This window comes from Miniopterus natalensis, chromosome 3 (assembly GCF_054644295.1).
Source record: "Miniopterus natalensis isolate mMinNat1 chromosome 3, mMinNat1.hap1, whole genome shotgun sequence".
Taxonomy (NCBI): domain Eukaryota; kingdom Metazoa; phylum Chordata; class Mammalia; order Chiroptera; family Miniopteridae; genus Miniopterus; species Miniopterus natalensis.
Genome location: NC_142083.1, coordinates 74,171,221 through 74,189,409, shown reverse-complemented (window position 1 = coordinate 74,189,409; position 18,189 = coordinate 74,171,221). Strand labels below are relative to the sequence as shown.

Genomic DNA, 18,189 nt, shown 5'->3' with positions numbered 1-18,189 from the left:
CCAGCTGCTCTTCCGAGGCCGGCTCGCCCACTCGCCCAGGAAAGTGAGGTCCTCTGAGGACCCGAGGAAGGAAAAGTGGCTCCCACAGAGGGCGGCCTCCAAGGACCCTCACAGGTACAGCCCACGTCCCTCGGTCCTCCTCCCCTTCCTCTTCGCACAGCCTACCATCCTGCAGCCTCCGTCTTGGCAAGTCCCTCGCCGGCCACCGTAGGTGCCAGCTCCACTCCCTTTCTTATTCTTTCTTCTCTTCCTCCCCCTCCGGTTTGAAGCCCCGCCCCGTCCCGCCCCTTCACGTTGAATACTGCGCAGGCGCCAACGCTGCGGGGCGCGCGGGCGGGGACGGGGGAGGAGGAGCGGAAGCCATGGCAACCAGGTCCTTAACTTCAGGTTTGAGCAGCTCTGTCGTCATGGTAACCAGGCTGTCCTGTGGGCTGCTTGGGGGATGAGGGAGAAAGACAATGAGGTCCTCGAGCTTTGTAACCTTGGGTGAAAAGGGCGGGAAAAGGGGTGCGGGGTGAATGGGAGGAGCATTGGAGTTTGTGATTTGTAGGGAGTACTAATGGAGGGTCGTGGGCAATCGAGAGGGAGCAGGGTAGGAATTGGATGTAGGGAAGGAGGAATGACGAGGAAGACTGGAATACAATGGGTGGTGGGGCAGACATGAGGAAAAAGTATAGAGTTCAAAATAGATATCTACTGAAAACCTGGTAGATGCAACACCCTCTTTTTATTGAATTTATTGGGGTGACATTGGTTAATAAAATTATATAGGTTTCAGGTGTACAGCTCTATAATGCGTCATCTGTATGTTGTAGTCTGTATTCACCACACCAAGTCAAGTCTCCTTCCATCACCATTTATGCCCCTATACCCTCTTCTACCTCCATCCACCCCCTGTCCCTCTGGTAATAACCATACTGTTGTCTGTGACTATGAGTTGTTGTGGGTTTTTTTTTTTTTTTTCACTTAATCCCTTCACCTTTTTCACCCAGCCCCGCACCCCTCTGACAGTTGTCAGTCTGTTTTTTATCTATGAGTGTGTTTCTATTTTGTCTGTTAGTTTATTTTGTTCATTAGATTCCACATATGAGTGAAATTATATGGTACTTGTCTTTCTCCATGCTGTCTTAAAGGGTAAGATTTCCTTATTTTTTACTGCTGAGTAGTATTCCATTGGATAAAATGTACCACATCTTTTTTTATCCACTCACCTACTGATGGACACTTGGGCTGCTTCCAAATCTTGGCTATTGTAAATAACATAGGTGTGCATATATTCTTTCAGATTAGTGTTTTGGGTTTCTTCATATATATTCCCAGACATGGAATCACTGGGTCATAAGGCGGTTCCATTTTTAATTTTTTGAGGAAACTCCATACTGCTTTCCACAGTGGTAGCACCAATCTGCATTTCCACTAACAGTGCACAAGGGTTCCCTTTTCTCCACATCCTCACCAACACTTGCTGTTTATTGATTTATTGATGATAGTCATTCTGACAGGTATGAGGTGATATCTTATTGTGGTTTTAATTTGCATTTCTTTGATGATTAGTGACACTGAACATCTTTTCATATGTTTATTGGTCATCTATATGTCGTCTTTGGAGAAGTGTCCATTCAGATCCTTTGCCTAGTTATTAATTGGATTGTTTGTTTTTTTTGGTGTTGAGTTTTATAAGTTCTTTAATAAATTTTGGATATTAACCCCTTATCAGATGTATCATCAGCAAATATGTTCTTCCATTCAGTGGGTTGCCTTTTGTTGTTGTTGATGGTTTCCTTTGCTGTGCAAAAACTTTTTAGTTTGATGTAGTCCCATTTGTTTGATGTAGTCCCTAGCCCAAGGAGATATATCAGAAAAAATATTGGTAAGGGAAATGTCTGAGATTTTACTGCCTATGTTTTTTCTAGGATTTTTATGGTTTCAAGTTTTTAATCCATTTTGAGTTTATTCTTGTGTATAGTGTAAGAAGATGGTCTAGTTTCATTTTTTTGTATGTATCTGTCCAATTTTCCAACACGATTTTATTGAATAGACTGTCTTTACCCCACTGGATGTTTCTGCCTCCTTTGTCAAATATTAATTGACCATAAAGGCATGAGTTTATTTCTGGGCTCTCTATTCTGTTCCATTGATCTATGTGTCTGTTTTTATGCCAGTACCATGCTGTTTTAATTACCAAGGCCTTATATCAGGTGACATGATTGCTCCAACTTTGTTCTCCTTTCTCAAGATTACTATGGCTGTTCAGGGTATTTTATGGTTCCATATAAATTTTTGGAATATTTGTTCTAGTTCTGTGAAACATGCCATTGGTATTTTTGTATCTTGATAGGAATTGCTTTGAATCTATAGGTTGCTTTGGGTAGTGTGGACATTTTAATGATGTTAATTCTACCTATTCATGAACATGGTGTATGCTTCTACTTATTTGTATCTTCTTCTACTTGTTTCTTCAGTGTCTTACAACTTTTTGAGTACAGATCTTTTATATCTGCAGTCAAATTTATTCCTAGGTGTGTGCTTTTTTGTTTTTTAATCCTCACTTGAGGATATTTTTTCCATTGCTATTCAGAGAGAGAGAGAGAGAGAAATACAGATGTGAGAGAGACACATAGATTGGTTGCCCTCCTCACATGCCCCGACCTAGGGCAGGGATTGAGTCTGCAACCAAGGTATGTGCCCTTGGCTGGAATCAAACCTGGGACCCTTCAGTCCACAGGCCAGTGCTTTAGCCCCTGAGCCAAACCAGCTAGGGTTCTTAGGTGTGTTTTTTTATGCAATTGTATATGGGATTGTTTCCTTAGTTTCTCTTTCTGAGAGTTCATTATTGGTGTATAAAAATGCAACTGATTTCTGGATATTTTGTATTCTGCTACTTTACTGAATTCATTTATCAGTACTAGTAGTTTTTTTGGTGGAATCTTTAGGGTTTTCTATGTACCGTATCATGTTATCTGCAAATAATGACAGTTTTACTTCTCTCTTTCAATTTGGATGTCTTTTATTTCTTCTTATCTGATTACTCTGGCTAGGACTTCCAGTACTAGCAACACCTGGCTAAAGTAAGAGAAATATATAGGTGATAAGGGAGATGAGAATAAAAGAGAAAAGGAGGTGCTGATATAAAAGTGAAGTAAGGAAAAGGGGGAGAAACATGAAATAAGACAAAAGGAGGGAAATAAAGAGAATCTTAAAAGGTTAGCATGGGTCAAAACTAAAAAGGAACAGATATAACCCAGACACAAATGTAAAGATCAGGAGGAAGTAAATTGTAATATAAGCTTTTTAGCTGAGGATGTTCATGGGTGAGGGTGTATGCCAGTGTGTGTTTCCATGTAGTAAAGTAAAGGGGTTTGCATATAAGAGAAAAATTTTCAATTTTGTCATGCTGGAAACTTAATGGCTATCGAAAGATAATTGTTGGTAACGAATAATGCTATTATTTTTTTTAGTAGCACTTGAAGCAATTGTTGGTAAGGTCTTACCTGTCTCCACTTTATGTTATTCTTTTCTTACTCTTTGTTATGGAGATAATATTCTCTAGTTGCAAGAGGATGGGCTTAATTCACCCTGGGATGCAATCTGGTCTCTGACTCTTACTTGCCTTAGGTGAGCCATTTAACTCTCCATTTCCTCATTTTAAATTTGAGGATAAGAGATTGCAAGATTGTTCTGAGGGTGTGTAGAAAGTATCTGGCACACTGTAAACACTTGATAATGGTAGCAATTATCCTTATTTCCTTTTCTGAAATTCTGTTGCCTACTACTTTTTCTTCTTCCTTTCTTTTTCATTTCCCTTTCTCCCCTGCTCATACCTTAGGCTTGCCAATGGCATAGACATTGGCTGAATTACCTTGGTGTTTTTTAGGTCAAGAATAGTATCAATAGCTTGGCCAGTGTGGCTCAGTGGTTGAGCATGGACCTAGGATCCAGGAGATCACAGTTGGATTCCTGGTCAGGGCACATGCCCTGGGTTTTGGGCTCAATCCCCAGCAGGGGGCATGTGGGAGGCAGCTGATCAATGACTCTCAACACTGATGTTTTTGTCTCTCTCTTCCTCTCTGAAATCTATAAAAACATATTCTTTAAAAAAGAATAATATAAATAAAGCAAGTTATTAGGTTGAGAAGAGTAAATCATTATGGCGAGAAAAGAAGGAGTGGGAGTATGTAACAAGGGCAGGAGGCAAAACAAACCGAGATGTATCCCCTCTCATGGGGGAAAGGAGAAGGTTGTAATAAGGGAGTAATGAGAAGCGAGGTAAGGATGTAAAGCAGACAGGGAGGCAACAGCCGGTGGAAGTTTGGAAGCTTGAGAGGTGTAAACTACTGCACTCCTTGGAAAGCTGACACTTTCTAGAATTCCTTGTCTCAATGTGGGATCCCTAGTGAAACAATAAGATTCATGAAAGAATTGTTAGAAATGGGGATTTTGCTCCTGTAGAATCATAGAGCTCAAGTGGTTCTAACTAGTTAGAAAACATTGGTCAGGGTTTCCTCGTTGTTAGCGAATGACGACTATAGAGTCTGAGTCGGTAGGTCTGTTGTGGCTGTGTCTGCCGAGGAGTTCAGATTTGATGCAGTGGGCAGCTGGGAATTGTTATGACTTTCTGAACAACAGAATAACTTGGTGAAAACAGTTTTAAGAAAATTAATCTGAAACTAATGTGGGGGTCAATGTGAAAGGACAGATGGAAGGCTGGAAGGCCATCTAGGATGCAGTTTGGGGAATCCAGGCGCAAGGATGAAATGGAGAGGGACAGATTGGAGAGGTACCGGTAATGGGCGAGTAACTGAAGTTGATAACTCACCTAAGTAGAGAAGGAGGAGGAACCAAAGGAGTTGTGTGTGTGAGTTGACTCCGTCTCTCCAGCTGGATCGTAAGCTGCTCCTTGGGTGATGTCTTGTTCATCCTTTGTTCCTTTACAGCACCCTGCACAGTGTTTGTTGATTGGCGTCAAATGTGTCTGTATATCTGGTTGTCAAATCTAGGTTTTTAAATCTTACTTCTCTGCAATATACAGATTATGTATCATAGAAATGTACACTTAAAACCTATATAATCTTATTAACCAATGTCACCCCAATACATTTAATTTAAAAGTAAAATAATCTTATTTCTCACCCAAAATATGCTAAAATATAATTTCATATAAATGAAAAAATGGAAGAGGTGAGATTTTCCTCCATAGGTGTGCAGATGGTGTTTGTATCGTCCCTCTACAAACCATGCTGACGCCATCCTGTGCCTTCCCTCGTCTGGTTGTGGAGGTGGTTCCTGCAGTGGTTGAAAGAGTGGCCCGATAGTCTCTGAAGCCTTTCATCTTCTATAATGTGAGTTTCTCTCTCTCATGATGCTCTCTGCACCTATTTTTTACGTGTTCTTGAAGTAGTTCATAGTTCCCTGATGATGTCATTTGCAGTCATCTCTGAGTTTTTTTATACCTTTTTTTTTTTTTAAACTGAGCAATTGGGATCTTATCATGTGATGTTTCTAGCAGTCCTGGCATTAAAATACTTTCTGTGATAGATGTTTTCCATTCTTTTCACCTCCCAGGCTCGAAACCCCCTTACTAGGGTTTAGGAATCTCCAGCTTATGAGTCTAGAGGAGCTAGAACAACCTCCCAGTGTAGCATTTAAAATATCCAGATATTGGCTTTCACAGCTTTCTTTGCACACGCAGCATGAGCATGTCTGCTGGACATGGCCGATCCATGCACCAGCCTGGACTTTGGTCCAGAAAAGGATGGGGTGGGGATGGGGCGATGGAGGATAAGTAAGACTCTAGCAGAGGGTCATAGGATCAGATTCTAAGGTAGCAGTGGAGTGGCCCCAACTTACTCCAGTGCTTCCACTCCACCCTCACTAGATATGGCAGTGCCATTGGTGCCACTCATGCTATATTGTCCACTGGCTGAATGCTTGAGTCAGCCTCATCTCTGCAACTGGATTGTAAGCTCCTCGCTGGGCTGTGTCTTTTTTTTCGTTTATGGGCAGTGCCTTGTTCATTTTTGCTTCTTTCCAGCATCCTGCACAGTGCTTATTGATTGGTTTTGATTACGATCCTTGTCAAACCTATATATTTAAATCTTACTTCTCAAAATATGCTAAATTCTAATTTCATGTTTACTAGTACATATTTAATATCTGTTATTTCTGCTAGGTGATAAACTGTCTTCTTTTGCTGTTGCTCTTTCTACTGTGCCTGCCGCAGTGCCTGATACACAGCAGGCACCTGATGTTTGTTGCATAAATGTATATTGGATCACTCATTGGAAAAATTCCATTGTCATCTCAAATTTCACTTGCCAGAAAGAGTTACTTCCCCTGCTTTTCCCTGAAACCATCCCATCTCTAGGTTTCTCATTAGGGTCAATGCCGCTGCTGTTTCCTAGGCTTGCAGACTGTAAGTCTGGGATATGACTGGTAACATAAAAGCATGGCTATTCAAGGGACGCCAGTCAGGCTCACTTGACTAGACTAGGAGAGGGTACATGGAAGAAAGGGAGACAACTGGCTGGGTTATCTGAGGGGGATGACCCAAGGGGGAGGGCAGCAGTCTGAACACCACCTGGCGACTTGGGATTTCATCCTCAGGTGTGCTCCTTGAACCTGCCTCGCTGTTCTTTTTCTTCGTGATTTTGTTCGCATTGTTTTCTGGAATGCCCTGCTGTTCCTTCCCATAGACCTAAGTTCACCTTATTCACTCGTTAAGTTTCAGTCAAGCAGCAGCTCCTGATGAGCCTTTACGCTCTAGCCTGTAGTGATCATTTCTACGATGTTCCTTTCAATAAATTTTGCCGTGACTCGAGTAGTGTGTCAGCTTTTTGGTGTCTATTGTCCTTAGGTAACTGATAGTCAGAAACATCACTTACATTTTTTAAAAAGTGCTTCACAGCACCCAGTGTAAAATTAAGCTTTTCAATAAATACTTACTAAATTGAATGGAGTTCAAACTTGGCAAGATTTTGGTGGAAGCCACAGCTGCTTTCTTTAAAGAAGAGCTTTCTACTGGAGTCAAAGCGACATCTGGTGGCTAGGGAATCAAAGGCTACATTCAGGACGCTGGTGTTCGGTCTGGTAAGGCAAAGGTGTAAAACAGGACACTCTAGTGGTGACTGGCATGAGGATAGCACATTTGCTCCTAACTTCAACTGAGCTTTGCTCTGTGTTCAACGAGACCTCTGTTTACAGATGCATACGTATAAGGTGAGATGGTTAGGAGCATAGACTTGTCTGACTGCCTGGAGCTAAGTAACAATAACAACAGCGAGTTATTCAACCTCTCTCTGTCCTAGTTTCCTTATCTTTATATGTGTTTGCTACTATTTATACAACAAAACTTACTTGAGAAACCATCTTTAAAAAATGATTTGGTAACAGATTGTGTCTCCTTGACAAGTTTCACTCTGATAGAATAGTTTTTGCCATTGAGGAATTTACAAAGTTCAAACTCATTGACCATACTTGGACAGGCAGATAAATAATTTCACTGTGTGAGGTTTACAAGAAATCAACAGTAATGATGCTGGAAGTAGATCTCGTTGGTTGTTTTTTTAAATCTCTAAAGAAACAGAGGAAGAGGGCTTGGAATGACCAAGGAGGGGGCCGGGCAAAGCCAAGCAGGACTTCACAGGCACTGTGAGTCTGCATCATCATTTTTGTCCCCAGAATATCTGAGAAAAGCAGAGGGCACTATTAAATGGGACTCTTTGTGGAGCAAATGCCCTTTGCCATTGTAAGGCCGCCTGAAGAACTCTTTTCTGCTGAGCCTTCTCAGCAGGTATAGACAGTTTTTGAACTGTATACTGCAGAATGAAGGCTCGCTTGTTCTGCATTTTGAAGCATCTTGTGGAAAAAGAGGGTCTTTCGGTTTCTAAACAAATTTGTTACAGATGGGTAACTCCTCAACAACTAGCCCAGTGCCTGGAATTGGTCATATTTTCAGGGCGTAAGGAGGATGAAAGATATATCTGGGTCCTGGTGTCCCTGAATTCTTTGACTGTTGCCTTCATGACCCCAGCTGCCCCATGAGACTAAGGGGAGATCTCACAAATCTCAGTATAGAAATATCTTGTGAACTGGATCAGGTCACATCTAGTTTTTGAGTTGATGGTCTAAGACAGAAGTAGGCCAGATGGCCTCTTTGGCCTTTTTTCTCTACTTCTACAACCATATTGTTGTCCTACAAAGCTTGTCAGTTGCACAGGAAAGGAAAGAAGGAAAAATCACTAAGGTTAAAAGAGAGCATCTCTCTCTAAATCTGAGAGTAGCTTTAGTGAGCTACCCATTCTGGGCTCCTTTCCTCTGGGTTTTGCCCTGGATCCCACTGACTTTCTAAGGGGAGGGGGAAACCTTCCTTCCAGGCTTGAATGGGCTTTGGGTCCTCTCTGACTCTATCAGCTTTTGGAGAGAAAGCTTGAAGAAGGCAAACCTGAAGAGAGGAATCCATTAAAAGGAGGTGTCAAACAAGCACATCTTCTTTGAATATCTCAGTGCAGCAGTTTTCAACCTTTTTCATCTCATGGCACACATGAACAAATTACGAAAATTCTGCAGCACACCAAAAAATATATATTTTTCCAATCTGACAAAAAATATGTATAATTTTGATTCTTTCACTCTGGACAGCTATTGTTGTGATGGCTGCTGTCATTTTTTTATTTGACAATCTAAGGGAAAATAGGTCAGTGCCTCTGACTAAATAAGTAGTGCATGTTTTTAAAATTCTTGCTGCACATTGGTTGAAAATTGCTGTCTTAGTGTATTATGCTGAGGCACCCAAGAATGCCCCTTATGAACCTTGAGAGGAAAACAGAAATGGAAAGGGTAGTGAGATGTCCTTTAGTACATGTTGAATGATTGGGAAGTGAGTGAATACCCTTTCTGGATTTGCATCATGATCAAAATTTGCTCCAAGGAAGTTGAGCATAATTTTAGAAAGAATGATAATGTGAAGGTTCTTTTTAGTTCAAGGTCTAAAATTTATCTTTATTCACAGCAGTGGGCTTATTTAGGAAAGTTGTGAAAGCTTATTTAAGTTTGGGAAAAGTTAGGATTCTAACCCAACAAATGATCACTTTTGATTGTTTTGTACCATTTGAAAATGTTTGTACTACCAGAATCACAGAATTGCAGGATTGGGAGGTTCTTAAAAGATACTTGGTCCCCATTTACACCATAGAATACTATGCAGCTGTAAAAAAGAAGGATCCTTTACCCTTTGAGACAACATGCAGGGTGGGACCTGGAGAGTACTATGCTAAGTTAAATAAGCCAGTCAGAGAAAGATAAGTATCACATGATCTTACCTATATGTGTAATCTGATGAACAAAATAAATCCAGAGACATAGAAGCATGGAACATACTGACAAATCTCAGAGGGAGGGCAGGAGTGGATGGATGGGGAGAGATTAACCTACAAACTTATGTGCATATATGCATAACCCATGGACCCAGAAAATAGTGTGGTGAAGGCCTGGAGGGGGCATGCAGCGTGAAGAGGATCAATGGGGGGGGGGGGGGGACACATTTGTAGTATTTTCAACAATAAAGATAAAACATTAAAAAAAATACTTAGTCCCATCACTCGGAAGTCATTCTATGGAAACACAAGCACAAGCACATGTGCATAGGGACAAACACTGAAGGATATCCATCTCAGCATTGTTGGTAACAACAATGAGAAATTTTTTTTTTTTTAAATATATCTTTATTGATTTCAGAGAGAGGAAAGAAGAGGGAGGGAGAGAGATAGAAACATCAAGGATGAGAGAGTCATTGATCAGCTGCCTCCTGCACGCCCCCACTGGGGATCGGGCCCGCAACCCGGGCATGTGCCCTGACCAGGAACTGAACCCCGATCGCCTGGATCCTAGGTCGACGCTCAATCGCTGAGCCACGCCCGGCCGGGCAACAATGACAAATTTAAAAAGACGTGAAACAACCAAAATATCCAACTGCAGTAGTTAAGGAATTACAGTACATCTATATATGCAGTTGGTAAAAAGAATTAGGGACAGGTGTGTAGGATGTATCATTAGGCAAATAAAGTGATCTACAGAACACTACATACATACGGATATATACATATATATATAATGATCTTATTTGTGTGAAAGTAACTATTTTAAGTATTCTTATAAATGCTTAGCAAAGTTCTGAGAGAAACCCAAGAAACAGAGGCCTACTAAGTTCCACTTTTAACCTTTTGAGCTATTTGGATGTCTTCTAATAAGCATGTGTTCTTTATCACTTAAAAAAGTCACCTTGTCTTATACTCTGACCACTGAAGCGTCCCCACCAAGTGGTCGTCCTGGCTTTCTCAGAACACTTCCAGTACAGGGAACGCCTTACCTCTTAACTCTCAGACAGCGTTTTGGCCATTACCCTTCCAGATGATAATTACTTCCGATTAAGACATGATCTAGGATTCCAGGGCCTGGTTCTATCAGTCTTGTTTTGAGGGTCCTGGAGCTGGATGGCATACAGTTTTGACAGATAGTACTTGGTATTTTTTCAGTTTAAAAATTATTTTTTAATATATGAACAGAAACTAATGTTTCTAGGAAGAGTCTTCAAGATACTAGAGGAAGAGAATAAGAAACTTTTCAGGGTGCTATTTTAAGGAGGATATGAAGAGTGTGTGTAACAAAGGAGCCTTGTTTTTCAAGGAGTCTGATATGTAGATGGGTTGGGGGGTAACATGCTCACTCGAGCATACATGAATAAAAGCACTGTTACCAGGAAAAGGAAAAAAATCAGTAAATGCCCAGGGGAGCGTGATGATGTTGACTGGATCCATGGGAATGCTGGTTGGAGAAAATGGGCTTGGCCTGGGTTTTGAGAAATGGGGAGGGGGGTAGTTGCAGGAGATGGGGGCGTTTGGTGGTAGAAGGAAATGGCATTAATGGAGATGGAAACCCACAGGAACAGTAGGCGTGAGCAGGTCTGTCTGAGTGGATGAAAGGTATTTGGGGGAACCCTCTTTCCTTTTTGAGGATGATGCTCAACGAGAGAATCATGCCCACACGACATGTCCCTGGGCCTTTTGGCTGAGCCCCAGTGGCCAGTCTTGTGGACTTTCCCATGTGTGTATGTTTCCTAAAGATCCCTTTTACCCAAGACGGCTATGAGCTGACAGGATTTTGATTTTGTACTGTGTGAAATGTGGAAAGTAAGGGCAGGGACTGTTTTGGAATATTCTTTTTATTTATTTATTTTATTGGTGTTTTTTTTTTTTTAATTTTGCTTTTTATAATATATCAAAAGTGAAAAAGCATATAATTCAACACAATCTCAAGAACATTGGACCCCACATTTGAGTATCCTTCTGATACGGTGTGTAGCTATCACTGTCCAGTGCATGATGAAAAAAGAAAAAACAAAGAACCAAGATTTTTCTCTGAAAAGCACAATGGAATGATGAGGATTCTATGAGACTGCATTCAATTGACATCAATGTTCAATTCTTCAATAAATTGATCCTCAAGCCATACCCCTTAGCTAGTTTGTTTCAGAAAGATTATCTAACTAGGGTACTTGAGCCCGAGTTCGCTGTCTCTCCCTCATTCCCTCTCATTTTCTCTCTCCCTTTCTCTCTCACATGTCCACGGCTCTCACATAGCAGCCGGAAATGACACATTGAAGTGAGTCACCAATGCAGCTGTGAGTCACCCTGTAATTGGGGAAAGTTCTGTCCTCCTAGGTCGTGCATCCCTTTGCACTTCTGCTCCTAAATATATCGGAAAATTTTGAAACCACTCTGTCCTCACTCTAGTCTCTCTCACCCACCACATCCTTTAGGTCCCTAAAGTGCGAAGGTGGATAATCTTGGCAGGGCTCCTAATCCATCAAGTGGAAAGGCAAGGAAAGAAGAGCCATGGGGTTCAGGCAGCCACAAGGTGGCAGTGTGAGCCCCTCACGCTTGCTGCCCAGGGGGGTATGGCAGTTAAGTGGCTAGACTCCTGAGATGCAATGACACAGATCACAAAGGAACACTCTAAGCAAGTTTAAATAATACAGGTTTTTTGATAGTCCTCTTTCTCTCTAACAAGCACACAAGAATGTGATAAATATTCAAGCACACCCCTGGCATCCCATCCTCCCCATTAGGAGACTGGAGGCAGGAGCCAGGCACACCTCCCTCTATTCCTGCAAAATAATGTTTGTCGGAAGCAGAAACCTGCTTCTATAAGTAAACAAGTCACCTACACTCCAAAATAATATATGCTCACTGTTTCTGGGAGGGAAACAGCCAGGCCAGCTTGGGTCTCCGCAACTGGGTAGGCAGTGGCTCTGCCATTCCACAGCACCTCTGAGCTGGGGAAGGACGGACTTTGCAATGAAAAGGTGTTTCTTCCACTGGTCTTCCCTGGCCCGACGCCAGCCTCCTCAGCAGTGGCAGACAGTGCAAGAGTGAGGGCAACGTGACTGGAACACAAATAGTTTCTACCAAGCACACGAAAGCTCCTGCAAACCTGTGGTGACATCCTGCCAGAGCCCCAGTGGGATCCAGATCTGAAGACCCGAACAGGCAGAGTGATGGGCAGAAGCAGCTGCACAAGTGGCTCTGAGAGTTTTACAGGCTGGTTTGGAGACCTTCAGGGAGCTGTGCTTCGGAGGCCCCTCCCAGGGTCTCCACTAGGGAGTTTAACTTAAAGGTCCTCTTTCTCCCTGTTGGGAGAGGCTGAGGTCTAGAAGGCAGATTTACCATTAAAAAGGAAAAAAAAGTCAAATATCTTCTCTCTCTCCAGAAAGATTAATTAAAATAAAAGTTCTTTTCTTCGCAGTTTTCTTCTCTGATACATCTCCAGTTCTGTCCCAGATGAGAGCTTCTTTTTTCATGGTCAGGGTTCCATCACTTGGCCCATGAAAAGGACCGTTCCTGAGGATGGAAGAATCATGGGAGATGAGAGTTGGAAGGAATGGCACAGCTCACCAAGCTTAAAGTTTATGGATGAACTAAGATGTGAGAAGATGAGTGAGGTGTCTGGAGTCATAGCTGCTTTAGTGACTAAGCTAGGACTGGGGTCCTGGCACAGCACTCTGTGATGGAGCACTGCCTCTGAGGAGGGGAAGAGGAACAGATTCCTTGCTTAGAGTCCTGGAGTAAGAGGGGCATCTACACCAGTCTGGGCTGGTGCCTGAAATGGTGGGGCAGCGTGGGCCTCGGGCTCACCTGTGGGGTTGTGCCGCACCACAAAGAGGAAGGGTCTGTCCATGATGATCTCCTCAGGGGCCATTCGGGCTGAGACAGTAATGGCTGGAAGAGAAGGACAATGTTTTAGAATACAGGGACATCAGCACTGGTTCCTGGATTGATCACAAGCGATCCATTGACGACAGCCTTCCATCTGGTGGCAGCACTGGGGAGTGATTTTTAGGAGGCTCTGGTGTTCGCTTGGACCTGAACCTTAAAAGTTTAGGGAAGTTCCCCGAGGCCTGGTTTCCTCCAGGTGTTTGGCAGAGATCACCAGCTGCTCTCCTTCAAACAGACATTTATATAAACCCTTTTAGGGCATATTGATAAGCAAGTTCCTTAAGTTGACTATCCACTGTGAGGAAAACCCAGGTTTCCTTTGGGAGACCTTTCACATTTAGAGGACCTCAGGAGCCACTGGGTAAGGGAACTGGGTCCCAGAAAAGCAGGCCCATTTTCTAGGCTGAGAAACACTAGCGAGGAAAGGGCAATACTCCTGCACAGGAAGTGCTGCCATGAGGAGAGGCCTGGTGGAGCAGGGCAGAGGGGCTCATCCTAGGTGTGGGGACCATAATGGCCCCTCCTATAAGCCTTGGGCTGAGAGACTTGTGAGCCTGACTCACCTGTAGAGGAGGATGCCTCTGTGCCTCTCTCATTCACCTTGATCTTCACTTTTTGCAGTGCCTGTGATACGTAGAGAGGCTCTTGATCTGAAACGGGCGGATACAAGAGTAGATCAGCTGTGGTTTTCAGGGAAAAGCTTCTTTGTCCTCTAAGGGGCCTGCACAGTCCACCAGGATAAGAAATGATAGGAAAATCTCTTACCTGAAAAACTCGAGAAGTCTGCCTGGCTTGGACTAAACATGCTCGTCATCCCCAAGTTCTCCAAGGGCCTCCTGAGGTCAATTTCACTCTCCAGGGAGAACCTATACACAGGAGCAGGAAACAGCTCAAGCTCAGGCTACCTCTGGCCACCTCTCCCGGTTCCTACCAGGTTCACCCCAGCAGCCCTACAGGATTGGGACTGATGTGAAAGTAAAACAGGAAGGCTTGTTTTTTCAAATCTTTTTGCAAAGTCTCTGCTTGCTAGAGGTTCTAATACTAATGAACATTCTCCTGCACTCTCCCAACCCCCTCGAACTGATGACTAATTACTTTTCTCAAATAAGGCAGCAGTTTATTCAGTCTGGCTGGGGAGCCAAGGGCAAATTCTCCTGCAAGGCTATTTGAACAAAAATCTGGTCTGTAGATTGTGTTTCTGAGAGCTAACCCTGAAGAGGACTCAAGCAGTGAGGCCTTGGGGTACTCTCTGCTTCCCATCAGGTCACAACTAATTACCTCCATTTTTGAGAGAAAAGGAGGGAGAGAGAGAAAAAAGGAGAGAGAGAGATAACCAACTAAATTCTCCTCTTTTCTAAAGCCTGGCATGATAGTCTGTGGAAATTTGGGGTAAGCACGGTGGGAGGCTTTCCTGCAATTCTGGAATTACCAGGCCTCAGCCTTCTCCACCCTCTCTGCTTCTGCAGAAGGAATTAAAAAATCTGCTTGTTGGAAGCCAGCTAGAAGCTATAGTTCCAGCTGCTCCATCTGCAGAAGTAATTCCTTTTGTCCCCATTGTTTGGATATTGATTTGAGGAGATGGGGGTGGGAGTGAGGGGCATTCATAAAAAGGCAAAGGCAGATTTAGCCTCCCACCTCTATCATTTCTCTTGTTCTTCCTTTGGCTGGCTTTGGCTGGATATTTTGAGGGAGGTATGTGTGAGGACTTAGTCTAGAAAACTCCTCCTTGTCCTCTAGTAGAAATGGGAAGAGGAATGATGAGAGGAATCTTAATCAAACCTAGGCCAGAGTGTTTCCCGTCAGCCTCCCACATATGTCCCTGCCCTGCAAACATCACATTTTAGAAACTCATCATGGGGGCAGTGTTTTCAGGAAAGAGGGGAGGCAGGAGATAGAGGGGATTAGGGAATTGGCAAGTATGGCGAGAGCAAGGGGTGGCTTACTTGGGCAGAACCAGGAGGCGGGGCAGACAGGTCATATTCCCTTTCCACTGGCTGATGAGCTGGGCATCCAGAATGTTGGTGAGGGCAGAGAGAGGCACTTCTTTTTCATAGGGAGCAGCAATGAACATGCTGAGAGTGTCCCCGTGGTAGGGCAATTCCAAGATGTCGTAGTAATGGCCGTCAGGGGTGGAAAACTCAGCTGTGAAGACACCAAGAGGGCACATTGGAAATGGCTCCAGCTCTTGTTGATTCTAACCCAGCACTGGGTTTTCAACTAGTTCTCCTGTCCCCTCACTCTTTCTGGAAGCCAGCTCTCCATTTTGGCTTTTGAGGCTCACACCCCAGCAGTTCCCCTACTCAATGTTTTAATTTTCATTTCCCTTATTTTCTGTCAGTTCAGTTTCTTCTGGTTTCTCTCTTTACTGGCTTTCTTTATATTCACTCCACTCTCCATTATACCCAGCCACTAATTTATTCCAGTCTTCATCTCCTGAATCTCAACTTCCTCATAGCTCTTCCTACAGCAGGATTTGTGGGCCCCAGGTAAACACACTAGAACCACATGAGGATGAGAGACAGGGGTCAAGTCACCAAATGTGGGCATGAGGGAGCTGCTGGATTTCAGCTTCATTTTCTATAAGATAAAGCTATTTTATGCTGCTCCAGTTATCCTAGAGTCTCATATTTGGGAAGTCTTTGTTAAAGCTGGGGTATATTCTAGGTTTTTCCTCCCTTAGAGGGCAATACCCAGGGATGAGGTCCAGTAGGTGAAGGACTTGGGGAAAGGAGTCTTGCACTTACTGTAGTTGAACTTGTTGGTCTGAGACATCATGGGCACCAAGACAGTGCTGCCATCGGACTTGTGGAAGAGGCGGTGGTGGGTGGCCAACTCTGGGAAGGGTGTCTTCCAGTGGCCGTTGAAGTAGAGGGCATTCGCCAGCACCAGGCGTGTCAGCTGGTCTACTGCCCCTTCGCCAAGTAAGTCACTAATCATGCCTATGGGGGAAACCAGGTGATTAGGAGCTAGATGTTTTTTAAAATCTTCTTAGATAGTTCCCTTCAGCTCCCAGGCCTCAAATGGATGTGTGTCTGTTGAAATGATCCAGTCAGAAGATAGTCTGGGGTTTTAGGTGAACCAGTCTAGCTGTTTTCAACCTGTTCCATCTTCCTAAGGGTCTCAGAAAGTCTCCAGCTCACCACACTTTCTTGAGCCTGGGATCCTGTCCAGGATCAGAACTGAAAACTTAAGTCTTCCCTTACTTTGCTCCCTAAGCTGTAGTCTCGAAGGGTTGTGTGTGCTCCTCATCATGGTTACTATCATTCTAATGAAATAATGTAGCACGTTTTAGGGATGCCTTTAGAGTTGGTTCACGAGAAGGGCTAATTATGAAAAAATATAACACTGATTCTTAAAGCACTTGACCTTCCACCTACAAAGAAGAAAATGCTGAAAAGGAGAGGTTGGGATATTGGGGATTTGGAAACAAATCCCGTTTCTTGGCAGGCCCCTCTGCCTGGTTTTCTTTCTTTGTCTGCTCACCTTTTGTGTGTCTCTTCACCCAGTCGTTGATGATGAACCTGGCTCTCTCAATCTCTGAAAAGTCCACCTGCTTCACTGTGGTGTGGAACAGCCTGAAGAAGTGAGGCATGAAGCCTTGAACCAGCTTCAGATCCCGCTGGACAAAGATGGCATCGGCGATGCTGATCTCATCCTTGTTCCATGGCCCTATGAGTTCCTTGTACAGTTGACGGAGGGCAGGGGCCATGCCCTTCTCTGTGCAGGGGGGTGGAAAGGACACATCAGGCTCATGTTAAGCCAAGGGGTCCCAGCTGGGCCAACTTCCCCCATGAGAGACCTCACCCTGCCCTCATGGATGGGGCTCTTCTGCTCACCTAGGTGTCTCTGGAGGGAAATTTCATTTCAAATCTTAATCTCTTTTGCATCTCCCTCTTTTTCTCAAAGAAATCTCAGATTCTAACTCTTTCTTTGGGTTAGAATATTTTTCTGCTTTTAAGTTATGAACCCTACATTTTTTCTCATAATAATAATAATAATAATAATAATAATAGCTATGCAAAGCATTTCATATGGACAATTCTGTTTAATCCTTACAGCAGCCGTCTGTGCTAGGTACTTTTATTACCCCCGTTTTGTTAATGAGGAAACTAAGCCTCAGAGGAGTTAAGGTTATGCAGCTAATAAGTGGTGATGCAAGGCTGTTTTACACCAAATCCACTGGCCTGTACACCTTGCAACTGGTCAAGGGCCAAGTGACATAGGGTATGGTGGTCCTTATGACATGGCAATACAGGTGTTGGCTCAGCTGAGCTGGAGTCAGCCTTTCCTCCACTTCTGGTTGGTTACACTCCAGTTCTGTGAAGGCTGTAAGAGTGCCTGCCTCCTACTTCACCCATCTCTCACCTTCAATCTCGAATTGCATTGCCGCTTGGATCTGCTGCCTGGTTTCTCCTCTGGTTGTCAGCTGCAGCATGGCCAGGACTGAGGCCACCCCATAGGGTGAAAAAACCACATTACGGTCCTTGGAGGCCTGTGCCACCTGCTGAAACACCTTCACTCCAAAATCTGTGACCAGTTGGGCCGCTTGAGACTGGCGATGGTACAATGCAGATCCTTCATCAAAGATGAGGGCCAGGCCCAGAGCTAGACAGGCAAAAACTGGAGATATTTTCATCCTAGAGCAAGTGGGAAAGAATCTGATGAGGGAATAGTTCTAGAAGAATGGCGAATGGGGAGGGGAGACGACATCCCAGCCATGGGCCAGGCCTCCCATGTTTGTTGCTGATAGGTGCTAAATGAACACAAGGGCAAGATTCATTCAGAAATCATGATGGGGCCCTGGCTGGTGTGGCTCAGTTGGTTGGGGCGTCGTCCTGTACACCAAAAGTTGACAGGTTCAGTTCCCAGTCAGGGTACATACACAGGTTGCAGGTTCGATCCCCAGTCAGGGCACGTGTGG

General features: G+C 43.8%; 1 protein-coding gene across 2 annotated transcripts; it reads right to left on the bottom strand.

Moving 5' to 3' along the window:
* Positions 1-12,502: 12,502 nt before the first annotated feature.
* Positions 12,503-17,904, bottom strand: SERPINE1 (serpin family E member 1). Of its 2 annotated transcripts, XM_016198973.2 has the most exons (8): positions 17,634-17,904; positions 16,752-16,985; positions 16,013-16,207; positions 15,212-15,410; positions 14,034-14,134; positions 13,832-13,918; positions 13,188-13,271; positions 12,503-12,893 (listed from the first exon to the last, which is right to left on the bottom strand). In XM_016198973.2, exons 1-8 carry the CDS (start codon positions 17,902-17,904, stop codon positions 12,856-12,858), a joined length of 1,209 nt encoding a protein of 402 aa, XP_016054459.1. In that variant the 3' UTR covers positions 12,503-12,855. The 2 variants fall into 2 exon arrangements, with proteins under 2 accessions (XP_016054459.1, XP_087671219.1); XM_087815093.1 differs by lacking the exon at positions 13,832-13,918 and having other exon boundaries at positions 13,188-13,222.
* Between the last annotated feature and the right edge of the window lie 285 nt (positions 17,905-18,189).